The 16,347-nt window shown below is 28.3% G+C and overlaps 2 protein-coding genes across 2 annotated transcripts in view; one reads left to right on the forward strand and one right to left on the reverse strand.

The window, feature by feature from the left end:
* LOC135127276 (tyrosine-protein phosphatase non-receptor type 9) overlaps positions 1-1,702 on the forward strand; it is a 78,532-nt gene extending 76,830 nt beyond the window's left edge. Inside the window, exons 7-8 of the mRNA XM_064053722.1 lie at positions 443-650; positions 706-1,702. Coding sequence (XP_063909792.1) covers positions 443-650; positions 706-935 — 438 coding nt within the window. The 3' untranslated portion in view covers positions 936-1,702. The remainder of the gene's footprint in view (positions 1-442; positions 651-705) is intronic.
* Positions 1,697-10,394, reverse strand: LOC135127277 (uncharacterized). Its single transcript, XM_064053723.1, has 9 exons — positions 10,286-10,394; positions 9,842-9,969; positions 9,541-9,748; positions 8,871-9,047; positions 8,665-8,821; positions 2,777-2,957; positions 2,445-2,717; positions 2,000-2,390; positions 1,697-1,949 (listed from the first exon to the last, which is right to left on the reverse strand). The coding sequence occupies exons 2-9, from the start codon at positions 9,956-9,958 to the stop codon at positions 1,819-1,821; spliced, it is 1,635 nt and encodes a 544-aa protein (XP_063909793.1). The 5' UTR covers positions 9,959-9,969; positions 10,286-10,394; the 3' UTR covers positions 1,697-1,818.
* Positions 10,395-16,347: the final 5,953 nt, after the last annotated feature.

The following is a 16,347-nucleotide window of genomic DNA, read 5'->3' on the forward strand; positions in this document are numbered from 1 at the left end:
TGGTATATTTTTGATAACTGACAACCCCGCCGCGATTCCCCCACATAAACCACATCTTTTACGGCTTTTCTACGCCGCCAAGTCGAACCGGAACGCACTTCAAATTTTTATTCACGTGTAATTCTCCTAACTTAACACCGATCAAACCACTCCGTTAATCGCGCAAAACCCACAAACGACGCAAAATGTCAGCCCATAAAAACAAACGACCTGATTTTCTGGCTTGTTGACTCAGCCCGCATACCGGAAGCAAATTCTCCACCGTCCCAGAAACTCCGACGCACTAGCTAATTAGCCACTCACACGTGGACGCCGACTTCAAAGGTCATCCACGAGCTCCAGTGAACCGTAACCCGGCCTTTCGAAGGACGCGACGCGAATTTTGATGGGTCATGAAACACCTATTATTAACCACACACCAACACCCCCATTTTTTTTCCAGACCGACGAGTCCAGGGAGGTCTCGCACTGGCAGTTCACCTCGTGGCCCGACTACGGAGTCCCGCGCTCCGCCAAGGCCATGCTCGAGTTCCTGGAGCGGGTGCGGAGGAAACAGAACGCCATGGTGGTGGCGCTGGGCGATACGTGGGCGGGGCACCCGCGGGGGCCGCCCATCGTGGTGCACTGCAGCGCGGGGATTGGGCGAACAGGTACAGTAGAAAAATCGCCCGTGGATTGAAGTGAGTGATTGGTGGTGTGTTTTAGGTACTTTTTGTACGCTGGACATCTGCATATCCCGGCTGGAGGACCTGGGGACGGCGGATATCCGAGGGACGGTCGAACGAATCCGCTCACAACGCGCATATTCCATCCAAATGCCTGACCAGTACATTTTCTGCCACCTCGCTTTGATAGAGTATGCTCTTATGAAGGGGCATCTGCAGTCGGCGGACCTGACTGGGTTCGACCCGGGTGCGGATGACGATTCGGATTAAGTTGTTATTAGTTGTGCTTTAAATTCCAAAATGTGAAGTGAATGTATTGTTAAAGGGCGATTATTTATTTTTTAGTTGTATTGTCAAACAATTTATCAGTCTTTTGTTGTCTCGAACAAGTTCCTTGTACAGAAGATGGTTTGTTTGGAGGAGAAACGTTAAGTTTGCTTTTAAAGGAGGGGGAGTAGACGTGGATGTGGTCGTACGACTTGTGATTTTAGGTGAATCTTGCAGGTTACTGCGATTTTACATATCTTCCTTTGTTTTTTCGCCGTGGTTGTCGCAGAAATAAAAATAGAGCTATCTTGTAATATGACATTCAAGCGATTGTTTGAAATATTACAGGTTTATTTTTATATCCTAATCCGATAGATGTGAATGTACCTACAACCATTGAAACTATAAAGTTTATTGTTGAATTTAACGCTTCCTTATCAAAAGATGTACTAAATAATTCATAGGTAGACTAAATCGAGTTCTTGATCTTGAACTTTACTATAAAGACTGTCCAATTTTAAATAAAAGCGTGTACTACTTCTACTTGTTTATGAGCTATTTTGAATAGAAACCCCGATTGCGTTGACGTTGAGTTTACCAACTTCCATTACGAGGTTATAAGCCAAAATACTAGGTTTAATCGGATCTTTTGATCCCTAATAACTTTTGTGTACTAAGTATTATTTTCATTATTGTGACATAGTTGAATTTATCGAAACCTGTGTATTGTAAATATTGTATTCTGATTTCTTAATACAAAACGCTTTTTATACCATCTTTTATTTAAAAACCAAGCGAGATCTTTGGCCTAATTTAAAATCGCACTTCCACTACACAACAAAAAAGTATAAAATTATCAACAATAAAATATCACCGAAATAAGTACTTAAAGCTTAGATTTAAGTGTGACCGCGCGCTCCTTCAAATGCCTCCTGAGAATCTTCCCCGTGGGATTCCGAGGAATTTCGTCCACGAACACAACGCCCCCTCGTATCTGCTTTTGGGACGAAACGTTATCTACAAAGAAATCGATAAACCACGGATACCAACCCAACAACAAAACAAACCTGCGACGAATTTGATTAATTCTTTTTCTGAGGTAGTTTTGCCCGGTTTTTTCACCACAAATGCGAGCGGTAGTTCCCCGGCCCGTTCGTCCGGCAAGCCGATAACAGCGGCATCTGCCACCGCCGGGTGAGTAATTAACAGCGCCTCCAACTCCGCTGGCGCCACCTGATAACCCTTATATTTAACCAATTCTTTAATCCTGTCAACGATGTAAAAGTAGCCATCGTCGTCGTAGTAGGCCACGTCGCCCGTGTGTATCCACCCATCCTTGTCTATCGTGTTGGCGGTAGCTACCGGGTCCCCGATATACCCCTTCATTATCAAAGGTCCCTTGAAACAAATTTCGCCCTCTTTATACGGACCTAGGGCTTTGCCGTCGTCGCCGATCACCTACCACACAATTTTTTTTTAATAATAACTCGGAACAAATAATGGAGTGATTACTTTGGCCATCATTCCTGGAACGATTTTCCCAACTGATCCCACTTTTGTGACCCCCAAAGGGCTCACTAGAACCCCCAAAGTGGTCTCCGTCATGCCATACCCTTGAGACACGTGTTTCACTTTGAAGCGCTCCTTCAGTTCTCGTTCCATGTCTTTCCCCATGGGGGCAGCACCCGTCCGGATTTCCTCGATGCCGGAGAGGTCGTATTGTTTGGTTAAAGGGTGCTTCAGAAGCACCAACATGACTGGTGGCGGCACTACCAACCGTTTTATCTATGACACAATTGTATATTTTTTTTGTTTTTTTTTTAAGCTGATTTAAAATAATGTACCCTGTATTTGATTAGTGCGTCTAAGAAAACCTTCGTCTTGAATTTGGTCAAGACGGCCATTTTTTTGCCGCGCAGAAGGTTCAGGAACATCAACATGAAACCCATGGAGTGGAAAAATGGCGCCAGGCCCATCATGGCGTCGCTGGGGTCGTCGTTCTCGACGATTTGGGCCACCGTGGTTCTGACAAAATATGTAAAGTAAATTTGTTAAGTAGGAAAGGTGGCGTTTTTACTTCGTAAAAGCTAAGGAAATTTTATAAAATAACACTCGTATATGTTTTTGTATACCTAATACCTAATCCTACCTAAAATGTGCAAAGTCTATACTTGTGATTTATCACTGCATTCATATGTATTTTTCAGAACTGCTTATACAGGTGATTCCAAAAGAAGCTGGATTTGTTGAATTGTGCCCCATGGGCGAGGTAAGTTCTGTCTAATAAATAGCTTTGGACCAATTTTTTTATTTTGTATTTTTTTTTTGATTTTTTAGTTTTATATTTTTACATTTCTTCGATTTCTCAATTGTCTGGTTTTTAATCAATAAATTTTTCAATTATCAGATTTTCCAATTTCTCGATGATTATTTTAGTAGTTTAATACATACTTGAATTTTAGAACTTTTTCGGTTTAAATTTTTTAGATTTTTCAATTTTTGATTTTACAGCTGAGATTTTTCGACTTAATGCTTCAATTTTACGATTTTGTAATTTTTTGATTTTTAATTTCCGGAATTTCATTGTTTCGATTTTCTGATTTTTGATTTAATACTTCAAAATTTCCATGTCCAATTTTAAAATTACAAGATTTTTCGGTTTTGTAATTCTGCAAATATTTTTGATTTTTTACGTTTATATTTTTACAATTTTTCGATTTCTCAACTGTCCAGTTTTTAATGAATCAGTTTTTCAATGATCAGATTTTCCAATTTCTCGATTTTTCAATGTTTTGGTTTTGGAATCCTTCGATTTCTCAATTTTACAATTTTTTAATTTTTAATTGTTGAAAATTTTAATTTTTCAGTTTAATTATATTACTCCTCTACAATTTTTCTATTTTACATTTTTACAACATTGTGAATGTCTCAATTATACGGTTTTTAATTAATCAATTTCTGAATTTTCAATTTTTCAAGTTTTTGATTTTCAATTCCACAATTTCGCGATTTTTGGATTTTTAAATTTTGTAATTTTTCTATAATTTTGCAAATTTTTGATTTTTCTGTCTTGTACATTTACAATGTTTCGATTTCTCAACTCTACAGTTTTTAATAATCAGTGTTTCAATTATTACATTTAAAAAAAAATCGGTTTTGGAATCTTTGGATTTTTCATTTTTATAGTGTAATAAATTTTGCAATTTTTCAATTTTGTTGTTTGACAATTTTTCAATTTTTTTGCGTTTATTGTTCAATGTTTCAATTTTAATTTTCCAAATTTTTGATTTTTCAATTTCATAACTTTGCAATTCTTCGGTTTTTCAATTTTGTAATTTTGCAATTAATTTTTATTTTTCAGGTTTATATTTTAACAATTTTTCGATTTCTCGACTCTCCAGTTTTAATGGATCAGTTTTTCAATTATCAGATTTTCGAATTTCCCGGTTTTTCAATTTTTTGGTTCTGGAATTCTCCGATTTTTCAATTTAATAATTTTGCAATTTTTCATTTTTAGTTTCATAAATTTTCGAGTTTACAATTATCCAATTTTTGAATTTTGAGGTTTCACAATTTTTCAATTTTTTTGCTCTTTATTGTTCCAAATTTCAATTTTAATTTTTAAAATTTTTTATTTTTCAATTATCCCAATTTCACTGTTTTGATTTTGTAATTTAATATTTTCAAATTTCCAATTTCAATTTTCCAGGTTTTTGATTTTTCAAGTTCATAATTTTGCATTTCTTCGGTTTTTCAATTTTGTTATTTTGCAATTATTTTTGATTTTTCAGGTTTATAAATTTTTACAATTTTTCGATTTCTCGACTGTACAGTTTTTAATGAATCAGATTTTCGAATTTCTCGATTTTTCAATTTTTTGGTTCTGGAATCCTTCGATTTTTCAATTTAATAATTTTGCAAATTTTCATTTTTACAGTTTTATAAATTTTCGAGTTTACAGTTATCCAAATTTTCAATTCGAAATGTCACAATTTTTTAATTTTTAATTGTCAAAATTTTAATTTTAATTTTTCAAATTTTTGATTTTTCATCTTTCTGAATTTTCTCTTGCATTTATACAATATTTCGGATGTCTCAATTATACAGTATTTCATTAATCAATTTCTGAATTTTCAATTTTATAATTCTTCGTTTTTTTAATTTTGCGTTTTTTCAATCATTGTTTTTAATTTTAATTTTTTTAAATTTCAATTTTTTGATCATCGATTTCACAATTTCGCAATTTTTCGATTTTTAAATTTTGTTATTTTCCTATTTACAATTTTTCGATTGTCAACTTTGTAATTTTGCGAATTTTTGATTTTTCTGTCTTATAAATTAACAATGTTTCGATTTCTCAATTCTACAGTTTTTAATGAATCAGTGTTTCAATTACCAGATTTAAAAAAAAAATCGATTTTGCGATCATTCGATTTTGCATTTTTCAATTATTCATTTTTTTAATTTATAATTTTGCAATTTTTCATTTTTACAGTCTAATAAATTTTCGAGTTTACAATTATCCAATTTTTCAATTTTGTAGTTTCACAATTTGTCAATTTTTTTTTTCCAAATTTCAATTTGAATTTTTCAAATTTTTTATTTTTCAATTATCCAAATTTCACTGTTCTGATTTTTTTATTTAATATTTCCAAATTTCGAATTCAAATTTTCCAGGTTTTTGAGTTTCTAATTTCATAATTTTGCAGTTCTTTGGTTTTTCAATTTTGTAATTTTGCAATTATTTTTGACTTTTCAGGTTCATACTTTTACAATTTTTCAATTTCTCGACTGTCCAGTTTTTCAATTATCAGATTTTCGAATTTCTCGATTTTTCAATTTTTCGGTTTTGGAATCCTTCGATTTTTCGAGTTTACAATTATCCAAATTTTCGAGTTTATAGTTGTCCAAATTTTCAATTTGAAATTTTACAATTTTTTAATTTTTATTGTTCAAAATAAATTTTAATTTTGCAAGTTTTTGATTTTTTAGTTTAATTATATTACAATTCTTCTATTTTGCTTTTTTTACACTATTTTTGGATGTCTCAATTATACAGTTTTTAATTAATCAATTTCTGAATTTTAAATTTTATAATTCTTCGTTTTTCCAGTTATAGTTTTTGTATTTCATTTTTCAAAATTTCAATTTTCAATTTTTCGATTTTTAAATTTTTGTAATTTTTGAATTTACAATTTTTCGATTTTCAACTTTGTAATTTTGCAAATTTTTAATTTTTCTGTCTTATACATTTACAATGTTTCGATTTCTCAATTCTCCATTTTTAATAATTAATCAGTTTTTCAATTATCAGTTAAAAAAATTTTTGGTTCGATTTTTTATTTTTCAATTGCTCGTTTTTTCAATTTATAAATTAATTGTTCAAAATTTTAATTTTTTGATTTAATATTTCAAAATTTCCATTTCCAATTGTCCAAGTTTTTGATTTTTCATGTTTATATTTTAACAATTTTTCGATTTCTCGACTGTCCAGTTTTTAATGAATCAGTTTTTCAATTATCAGAATTTCCCAATTTCTCAAATTTTTTAAGTTCTCCAATTCTTCAATTTAATAATTTTGCAATTTTTCATTTTTTGATAAATTTTCGAGTTTACGATTATCCAAATTTTCAATTTTATAATTCTTCGTTTTTTAAATTTCACGTTTTTTGATTTTTAATTTTTCGAAATTCAATTTTCAATTATTTGATTTTTAAATTTTGTAATTTTTCTATTTACAATTTTTCGATTTTCAACTTGGTAATTTTGCAATTTTTTTATTTTTCTGTCTTATACCTACATTTACAATATGTACTTCGATTTCTCAATTCTCCAGTTTTTAATAATCAGTTTTTCAATTATCAGAGTTAAAAATTTTTTTGGTTTTGGAATCCTTCGATTTTTCAGTTTTCAATTGTTCGTTTTTTTCATTTTTACAGATTAATAAATTTTCGGCTTTTCAATTTTTATCCAATTTTGTAGTTTACAATTTTTCAATCTTTTGGCCTTTTATTGTTCAAAATTTCAATTTTGATTTTTCAAATTTTTGATTTTTCAGTTTAATTATTTTAAAATTTGTCGACTTGTCAATTTTACATTTTTACTATTTTTCGATGTCTCAATTATTCGGTTTTTAATTAATCAAATTCTAAGTTTTCAATTTCATAATTCTTCATTTTTTAATATCTCGTTTATCCAAAAAATCAAATTTTGATTTTTCAGTTGACCGAATTTCATTTTTTCGATTTTTAATTTTTCAAAATTTCCATTTTCAGTTTCATAATTTCGCAAATTTTCAATTTTGTAATTTTTTATTTTTCTGTATTATATTTTTACGATTTTTCATTTCTCAATTATCCGAGTTTCGTTGTTTTGATTTTACAATTTTAGATTTTTAATTTTTCAAAATTTCGATTTTCAATTTTGTAGTTTTTCAATTGTTTTCAATTATGTATCCTATTTTTCAACTTTTCGATTTTAAAATTATTCGATTTTCAATTTTATATTTATGCAGTTTTTAAGTTTTACAGTTTAATAATTTTTCAAAATTTCAATTTTCTATTTTTCAAGTTTTTGATTTTCAATTTCACAATTTCGCGATTTTTGAACTTTTAAATTTTGTAATTTTTCTGTTTTACAATTTTTCGATTTTCAACTTTGTAATTTTGCAAATTTTTGATTTTTCCGACTTATACATTTACAATGTTTCGATTTCTCAATTCTCCAGTTTTTAATGAATCCGTTTTTCAATTATTAGATTTAAAAAAAATTCTGTTTTGGAATCCTTCCATTTTTCATTTTTCAGTTGTTCGTTTTTTCAGTTTATAATTTTGCAATTTTTCGTTTTTACAGTTTAATAAATTTTCGGCTTTACAATTATCCAATTTTGCTGTTTTACAATTTTTCAATTTTTTTGCTTTTTATTGTTCAGAATTTCAATTTTAATTTTTCAAATTTTGGAATTTTCGAATTGTCAATTTTACATTTTTACTATTTTTCGATGTCTCAGTTATTCGGTTTTTAATTAGTCAGATTCTGAGTGTTCAATTCCATAATTCTTCGTTTTTCAAATGTGTCGTTTTTCCAAAAATTCAAATTTTGATTTTTCAGTTAGCCGAATTTCATTGTTTCGATTTTCCAATTTCGATTTTTAACTTTTCAAAATTTCAATTTTCAGTTTTTGATTTTACAGTTTCATAATTTCGCAAATTTTCTATTTTGTAATTCTTTTTCTGTTTTTATTTTTACGATTTTTGATTTCTCAATTATCCGAATTTCGTTGTTTTGATTTTCCAATTTGATTTTTAATTTCTCAAAATTTTGATTTTCAATTTTTTTCAACTTTTCGATTTTAAAATTATCGATTTTCAATTTTATATTTATGCAGTTTTACAGTTTAAAAATTTTTAAATTCTATAATTCTGCGACTTTTTTTAATTTTTTACTGCTGTTTTTATATTTTTTGATTTCTCAATTTGTCAAAAAATTTAACCTATAGAGGTTATCATAAATAAAAGTTCGCAAAATCAAATTTTATTATTTTTCAAAGAAACGGGATTTGTTCGACTGTACTTCAAATGGCACGGAAGTTTTGTCGAAATAACCTTCAACCAATTTAAAAAACCATAAATTAAAAAAAAGTTCGACTCCATAAAATAAATTACGTTGATAAGAGTCGTCAACCAAGTCATAAAATTTTATGAATATACAAAACTATTAGCTGTTTTTTTACCTCATAACGTCGATATAAACCGTCATACTTTCATGAGTGCACATGACGCCTTTCGGCAAGCCTGTGGTTCCCGAGGACATCAAAATCGTCGCTATGCTTTCTGTTGGCTCCACTGGAGTGGCCTGGAAGCTTTCGTCTATATTGTCGGGATCGGCTCCTGCGATTCTCGAATTTAGGGATTTTGTCGCGTTGGGGTTGGATTTTACCTGCTACGATGTCGTCAAGCATGGTCACTTTTTTGTGGTTAAGTTTCTTCTTACCGAAGAGGACGATGTGCTGGAGGAATGGATGTTCCGGCAAGACACGTGTCATTTTTTGGATGGTTTGGGGCGAGCAGAAAACCACCCTTGGTTTAGATAGGCCGAGAACATGTTTCAGCTCGCCTGTAGTAAAATTTAGTTACTTATAGTTGGCATTGATTTTCAGTATTACCAAATATAACTTCAATTAATTTACATGCTTAAGTTTATGGCTGTTATAGTTAGCGTTGGTTTTCAGTGTTACCAAACGTAACTATTACAAAAAAAAAAAAAACTGATATAACAGTTTATGGTCTTTATGATTTTTTTTTTAAATTAACCTTATTGCTTATCAATAAATTTACAATTTTAAGTTTATGACTGGACATTAAATAACCAATAAAGAAATATATAACAACTGTTATTATTATGTAAAGTCACGCTGCGACCTTCAATTCAAAGTTCAATTGTTTATTGATGATTAGATAAAACGAGATTTCTGTAACTCATAGTCATTTAAACAAACGACGTCATAAAGTCACATAGACAAAAATTGATATGATGGAAGACCTCTTCTCATACCATAAGTATGAATGAGATTATTTATTAAATTCACGCGTTATCATGATGTACTCACCTGGAGTATAATCAGGGTTCAGGGGGGCAAATACTAATCCTGCTAAAAATGTGGCTACAGTAACAACAGCAAATTCTAGCCTATTTTCGCTAATAATCGAAATTGATTCTTGAGCGTTAACACCTATACTTCTGAACCACTCTGCTATTTTAATGGCTCGGCTAAGCAATAAATTGGCGGGCAATTCTTCATCTGTGGCAGCATCAACCTAAACATTAAACAATCATAAGAACAAGTGTACAATTAATAATTAATTTGAATGGCATTTTTACATTATTAATGAAGACCAAAATACACTTACTTGTAAAACATTATCACAGTGCGTTTTCAGTAAGAGTAGCAACAATTCCCCTAAAGAGCCTTCCAGAAACCGTTCTAATTCAGGTCCCACGAGAACGTTTTGTTCGGTTTCTGTCATTTTTGCGGCACCTGTGGAAAGTAAAACAATCACTGCAGTGTAAAGTTTGGAAGTGATAACAACAAACTTAAAAACAATACTTAAGTAGCCCCCACTCCTACTCAAATTAGCGTGTCATTATTTTGTTGTGTTATCAACTTGACGGTTATTAAAAAAAAACTCAAGGAAACATAATTATGCAACAAAAAATCATCACTATATTGTTGAAAAGCATAGATAGCAACAATGGGGTACCAACAATTAAAACAAGTGTGTCATGACTATGTATGTGTGGGTTTTAAGTACCATAAACATGGAATTAATGCTATATTTAGAAAAATACATTACCTGAATTGTGAGCGGCTTTTTAGCATGTAGGTTGCACTTTAGGTTAGGTTTGAGCTTCAGAAAATGTCAATAAAATGTCATACGATTTACGCAACCAATGAGAAGCGTTGTTGTGGTACGAAGGTTACGCCTATTTTGAGGCAGTGGCGTTGCAGGCGCCTGAACTTATGGACTTTGGTTTATTTTAATTTGCACTGTAATAATTACTTCTCCTAAAAAATGATTATAGTCGTTATCACTGTACTTACAGTAAATTATTGTCTTCAGTTTAGTAAATAATTGATTTATTATATTTTTAAAATGTAATTTATTACTATTATTTGTAAATAGAATTAGTATTAAGGTAGCATTACAATCAACAAATTTAAAGTATACTTTTATTTTAATAAGGAATTGTAGGTTCCGTGTAAAAGGATTAGTTTTGTAATATCATGGTTTACAATTAATACAAAATCTGTTGTTTCATATTTAAAATAGGTATTTTTTATTTTGATTGTAGGCAACCAACAATACCGATGTCTAATAATAAGAGTCGTTTAACTATCTATTAACTAATCTTGGATTGATACTACTTATTTGTCAACTGAAGGTTTAAACTTTAGGTGATCTTTAGGTTATGTCACTTGTGTCATTCTATCTTGAAGCTTAAATGAATCTAAAAATTGAAATATTAAAAAATTTAAAAATCTCGAAATCGAAAGATCAGAAATCAAAAAACCGGAAAATAATAACTATCTATTAACTAATCTTGGACTGACACTACTTATTTGTCAACTGGAGGTTTAAACTTTAGGTGATCTTTAGGTTATGTCACTTGTGCCATTCTATCTTGAGGCTTAAATGAATCTAAAAATTGAAATACTAAAAAATTTAAAAATCTGGAAATCGAAACATCAAAAATCAAAAACCGGAAAATAAAAAAACGAGAAATCGAACAACCTAAGATTTCAAAATCGAAAATTGAAAAATGAATAAATTGAAAAATTCCAAAACTGAAATGTCGAAAAATTGAAAAATGAAACAACGAAAATTGAAAAAACCAAAAATCTAAAGATCTAAATGTCGAAAAATTGAAAAATCGATTTAATTGAAAAATTTAAACATCAAGAAGTCGAACAATGAAAAGATCGAGAAATCCAAATAGTCTGACGAAAAACTAAAAATTGAAAAATTGACAATTTTAAAATTAAAAAAAAGATAACTCAAAAATCCAAAAGATCGAAAAATCAAAAATTCCAAAAACTGAATAATCTATAAATCGTTCAAACTAAAATTTAAAAAGTCATAAAATTAAAATATGAAAAAATTGAAGAATCAAAGAATTGAGAAAACGAGGAATCGAATCGTCAAAAAATCGAAACATTGAAAAATTGGAAAATCGAATAACAGGAAAATTGAAAAATCTGAACACCCAAACTTCAAAGTATCGAAAAATTGAAGAATCGAAATATTGAAGAGTCTCAAGACTGAGATATGGAAAAATAGTCAAATCGAAAAATCAAAAAATTCCAAAACTGGAAAAATTCAGAAACTGAAAAATTGAAAACTCGAGAAATCGAAAAGTCCAACAACCGAAAAGTTGAAAAAACGAAAATTTAAAGAGTCAAAAAACCGAAAAATCAGAATCAAAAACCTGAAAAGTCGAAGATTTGAAAAACTGAAAAATTAAAAGGTTGAGATTTTGAGAAATAGGAAAATAAAAAAGTCCAAAATTTAGAAACGCCAAAAATACAAAATTTTAAAAACATAAAACTGAAATATGTATTGAAAAATTGAGAAATTGAGAAATTAAAAAAATGAGAAATTGGAAAATAGAGAAATTGACGAATCAAAAAACTGAAATCGATAATTTGACAAATCGAGAATTAAAATCGAAAAATTCAAGAATCAAAAAAGTGAAAAATCCGAAAACTAAAACATTGAAAAATTGAAAAATCGAGTAACCGAAAAGTTGAACGAACGAAAATTTTACAAAGTCAAAAAATTGAAAAATCAGAATCAAAAACCGGAAAAGTCGAAGATTTGAGAAACTGAAAAATCAAAAGATCGAGATTTTGAGAAATAGGAAAATAAAAAAATCGAAAATTAAGGAGCGACAAAAATTGAAGATTTAAAAATATAAAAATCGAAAACTTGAAGAATCGTAAAACTGAAATATTAGAAAATTGAGAAATTGAAAAATAAAAAAAATCTAAGATATCCATAATTTGAAAAATAGACAAATTGATGTATTGAAAAATTGACGAATCAAAAAACTGAAATCGATAATAATTTGAAAAATCGAGAATTAGAAGAATTGAAAAATCCAAAATTTAAAAAATCGAAAAATTGAAAAATTGAAAAATTGAATAACAGGAAAATTGAAAAATTTTAAAGTCTAAACTTCAAAATATCGAATAAATTGAAGAATCAAAATTTTGAAAAGTTCCAGGACTGAGATATGGAAAAATGGCCAAATCGAAAAAATAGAAAAATCAAAAAAATCCAAAATTGGAACATCAAAAAATTTAGAAATTGAAAAACTGAAAACTTGAGAAGTCGAAAAGTCGAACAGGCTAAAAATTGAAAAAACGAAAATTTAAAAAGTCAATAAACTGAAAAATCCGAATCAAAAATCTGAAAACTAGAAGATTTGAAAAACTTAAAAATCAATAGGTCGAAATTTTGAGAAATAGGAAAATAAAAAAATCGAAAATTTAGAAACGCCAAAAATTGAAAATTTTAAAAATATAAAACTGAAATATTGGAAATTTGAGTAATCGAGAAATAAATAAAATGAAATATCAATAATTTGGAAAATAGAGAAGTTGACGAATCAAAAAACTGAAATCGATAATTTGAAAAATCGAGAATTAGGAGAATTGAAAAATCGAAAATTTGAAAAATCAAAAAAGTGAAAAATCGGAAAACTGAAACATCGAGAAATTGAAAACTCGAACAATCGAAAAGTTGAAAAAACGAAAATTTAAAAAGTCAAAAAATTGAAAAATCAAAATCAAAAACCTGAAAGTCGAAGATTTGAAAAATTTTAAAATCAACAGGTCGAGATTTTGAGAAATAATAAAATAAAAAGTTGAAAATGTAGAACCCCCAAAAATTTAAAATTTTTAAAATATAACTATAGAAAAATTGGAGAATCGTAAAACTTAAATATTGGAAAATCGAGAAATCGAGAAATAAAAAAATGAGATATCAATAATTTGACAAATAGAAAAACTGATGAATTGAGAAATTGTCGAATCAAAAAACCAAAATCGATAATTCGAAAAATTGAAAATTAGAAGAAATGAAAAATCGAAAAAATGAAGAATCAAAAAAAGTGAAAAATCGGAAAACCAAAAATCGACAAATTGAGAAACCGAAAAATTGAAAACTTGAGAAATCGAAAAGTCGAACAACCGAAAACTTGAAGAAACGAAAATTTAAAAAGTCAAAAAATTGAAAAATAAGAATCAAAATCTTGAAAAGTCGAACATTTGAAAAACTGAAAAATCAAAAGGTCGAGATTTTGAGAAAGCGGAAAATCAAAAAATTGAAAATTCAGAAACGGAAAAAATTTAAAATTTTAGAATCGTAAAACTGATATATTGGAAAATTGAGAAATCGAAAAATAAAAAAATAAGATCGATAATCTGAAAAATAGAGAAATTAATGAATTAAGAAATTGACGAATCAAAAAACCGAAATCGATAATTTGAAAAATCGAAAATTAGAAGAACTGAAAAATTGAAAAATTGAAGAATCAAAAAAGTGAAAAATCCGAAAACTAAAACATCGAAAAGTTGAGAAACCGAAAAATTGAAATTCGAGAAATCGAAAAGTCGAACAACCGAAAAGTTGAAAAAAAAAACGAAAATTTAAGTTAAAAAATTGAAAAATAAGAATCAAAATCTTGAAAAGTCGAAAATTTGAAAACCTGAAAAATCAGAAGGTCGAGATTTTGAGAAATGGGAAAATAAAAACTGAGAATTTTAAAAACATAAAAATCGAAAAATTAAAGAATCGTAAAACTGAAATATTGGAATACTGAGAAATCGAAAAATAAAAAAATGCTATATCGATAATCTGAAAAATTGAGAAATTGTTGAATTGAGAAATTGACGAATCAAAAAACCGAAATCGATAATTTGAAAAATCGAGAATTAGAAGAATTAAAAAATCGAAAAATTGAAGAATCAAGAAAGTGAAAAATCCGAAAACTAAAACATCGAAAAATTGAGAAACAAAAAAATTGAAAACTCGAGAAATCGAAAAGTCGAACAAGCGAAAAGTTGAAAAAAAAACTAAAATTTAAGTCAAAAAATTGAAAAATAAGAATCAAAATCTTGAAAAGTCGAAAATTTGAAAAACTGAAAAATCAAAAGGTCGAGATTTTGAGAAATGGGAAAATAAAAACTGAGAATTTTAAAAACATAAAAAACGAAAAATTAAAGAATCGTAAAACTGAAATATTGGAATACTGAGAAATCGAAAAATAAAAAAATAAGATCGATAATCTGAAAAATAGAGAAATTAATGAATTAAGAAATTGACGAATCAAAAAACCGAAATCGATAATTTGAAAAATCGAAAATTAGAAGAACTGAAAAATTGAAAAATTGAAGAATCAAGAAAGTGAAAAATCCGAAAACTAAAACATCGAAAAGTTGAGAAACCGAAAAATTGAAATTCGAGAAATCGAAAAGTCGAACAACCGAAAAGTTGAAAAAAAAAAACGAAAATTTAAGTCAAAAATTGAAAAATAAGAATTAAAATCTTGAAAAGTCGAACATTTGAAAAACTGAAAAATCAAAAGGTCGAGATTTTGAGAAAGCGGAAAATCAAAAAATTGAAAATTCAGAAACGGAAAAAATTGAAAATTTTAGAATCGTAAAACTGATATATTGGAAAATTGAGAAATCGAAAAATAAAAAAATAAGATATCGATAATCTGAAAAATAAAGAAATTAATGAATTAAGAAATTGACGAATCGAAAAACCGAAATCCATAATTTGAAAAATCGAAAATTAGAAGAACTGAAAAATTGAAAAATTGAAGAATCAAAAAAGTTAAAAAACCGAAAACTAAAGCATCGAATTGAGAAACCGGAAAATTGAAAACTCGAGAAATCGAAAAGTCGAACAACCGAAAAGTTGAAAAAAAAAAAACTAAAATTTAAGTCAAAAAATTGAAAAATAAAAATGAAAATCTTGAAAAGTTGAAAATTTGAAAAACTGAAAAATCAAAAGGTCGAGATTTTGAGAAATAGGAAAATCAAAAATCGAAAATTAAAAAACGGAAAAAATTGAAAATTTTAAAAATATAAAAATTAGAAAATTTTAGAATCGTAGAACTGATTATATTGGAAAATTGAGAAATCGAACAATAAAGAAAAATGAGATATGGATAATTTGAAAAATAGAGCAATTGATGAATTGAGAAATTGACGAATCAAAAAACTGAAGTGGATATTTGAAAAATCGAAAATTAGAAGAATTGAAAAATCGAAAAATTGAAGAATCAAAAAGTGAAAATTCTGAAAACTAAAATATCGAAAAACTGAGAAACCGAAAAATTGAAATTCGAGAAATCGGAAAGTCGAACAAGCGAAAAGTTGAAAAAACGGAAATTTAAAAAGTCAAAAAACTGAAAAATCAGAATCAAAAACCTGAAAAGTCGAAGATTTGACAAACTGAAAAATCAAAAGGTCGAGATTTTGAGAAATAGGGAAATAAAAAAGTTGAAACTGTAGAAACGCCAAAAACTGAAAATTTTAAAAATATAAAAATCGAAAAATTGAAGAATTGTAAAACTGAAATATTGGAAAATTTAGAAATCGAGGAATAAAAAAAATGATGTATCAATAAATTGAAAAATCGAAAAATTGAAGAATCAAAAAAGTGAAAAATCCGAAAACTAAAAAATTGAAAACTCAAGGAATTGAAAAATTAAAAATTGAAAAATTGGCAGTTTTAAAATAAAAAAAATCTATAAATCGAAATATCAAAAGAATGAAGAATCAAAAATACAAAAATTAAAAAAATTGAATAACAGAAAAATCGCATGTCTGAAAAATCAAAAA

This window comes from Zophobas morio, unplaced genomic scaffold (genome assembly GCF_036711695.1).
Source record: "Zophobas morio isolate AGI-343-1 ecotype UQ-CSIRO unplaced genomic scaffold, CSIRO_AGI_Zmor_V1 ptg000011l, whole genome shotgun sequence".
In the NCBI taxonomy this organism is placed as follows: domain Eukaryota; kingdom Metazoa; phylum Arthropoda; class Insecta; order Coleoptera; family Tenebrionidae; genus Zophobas; species Zophobas morio.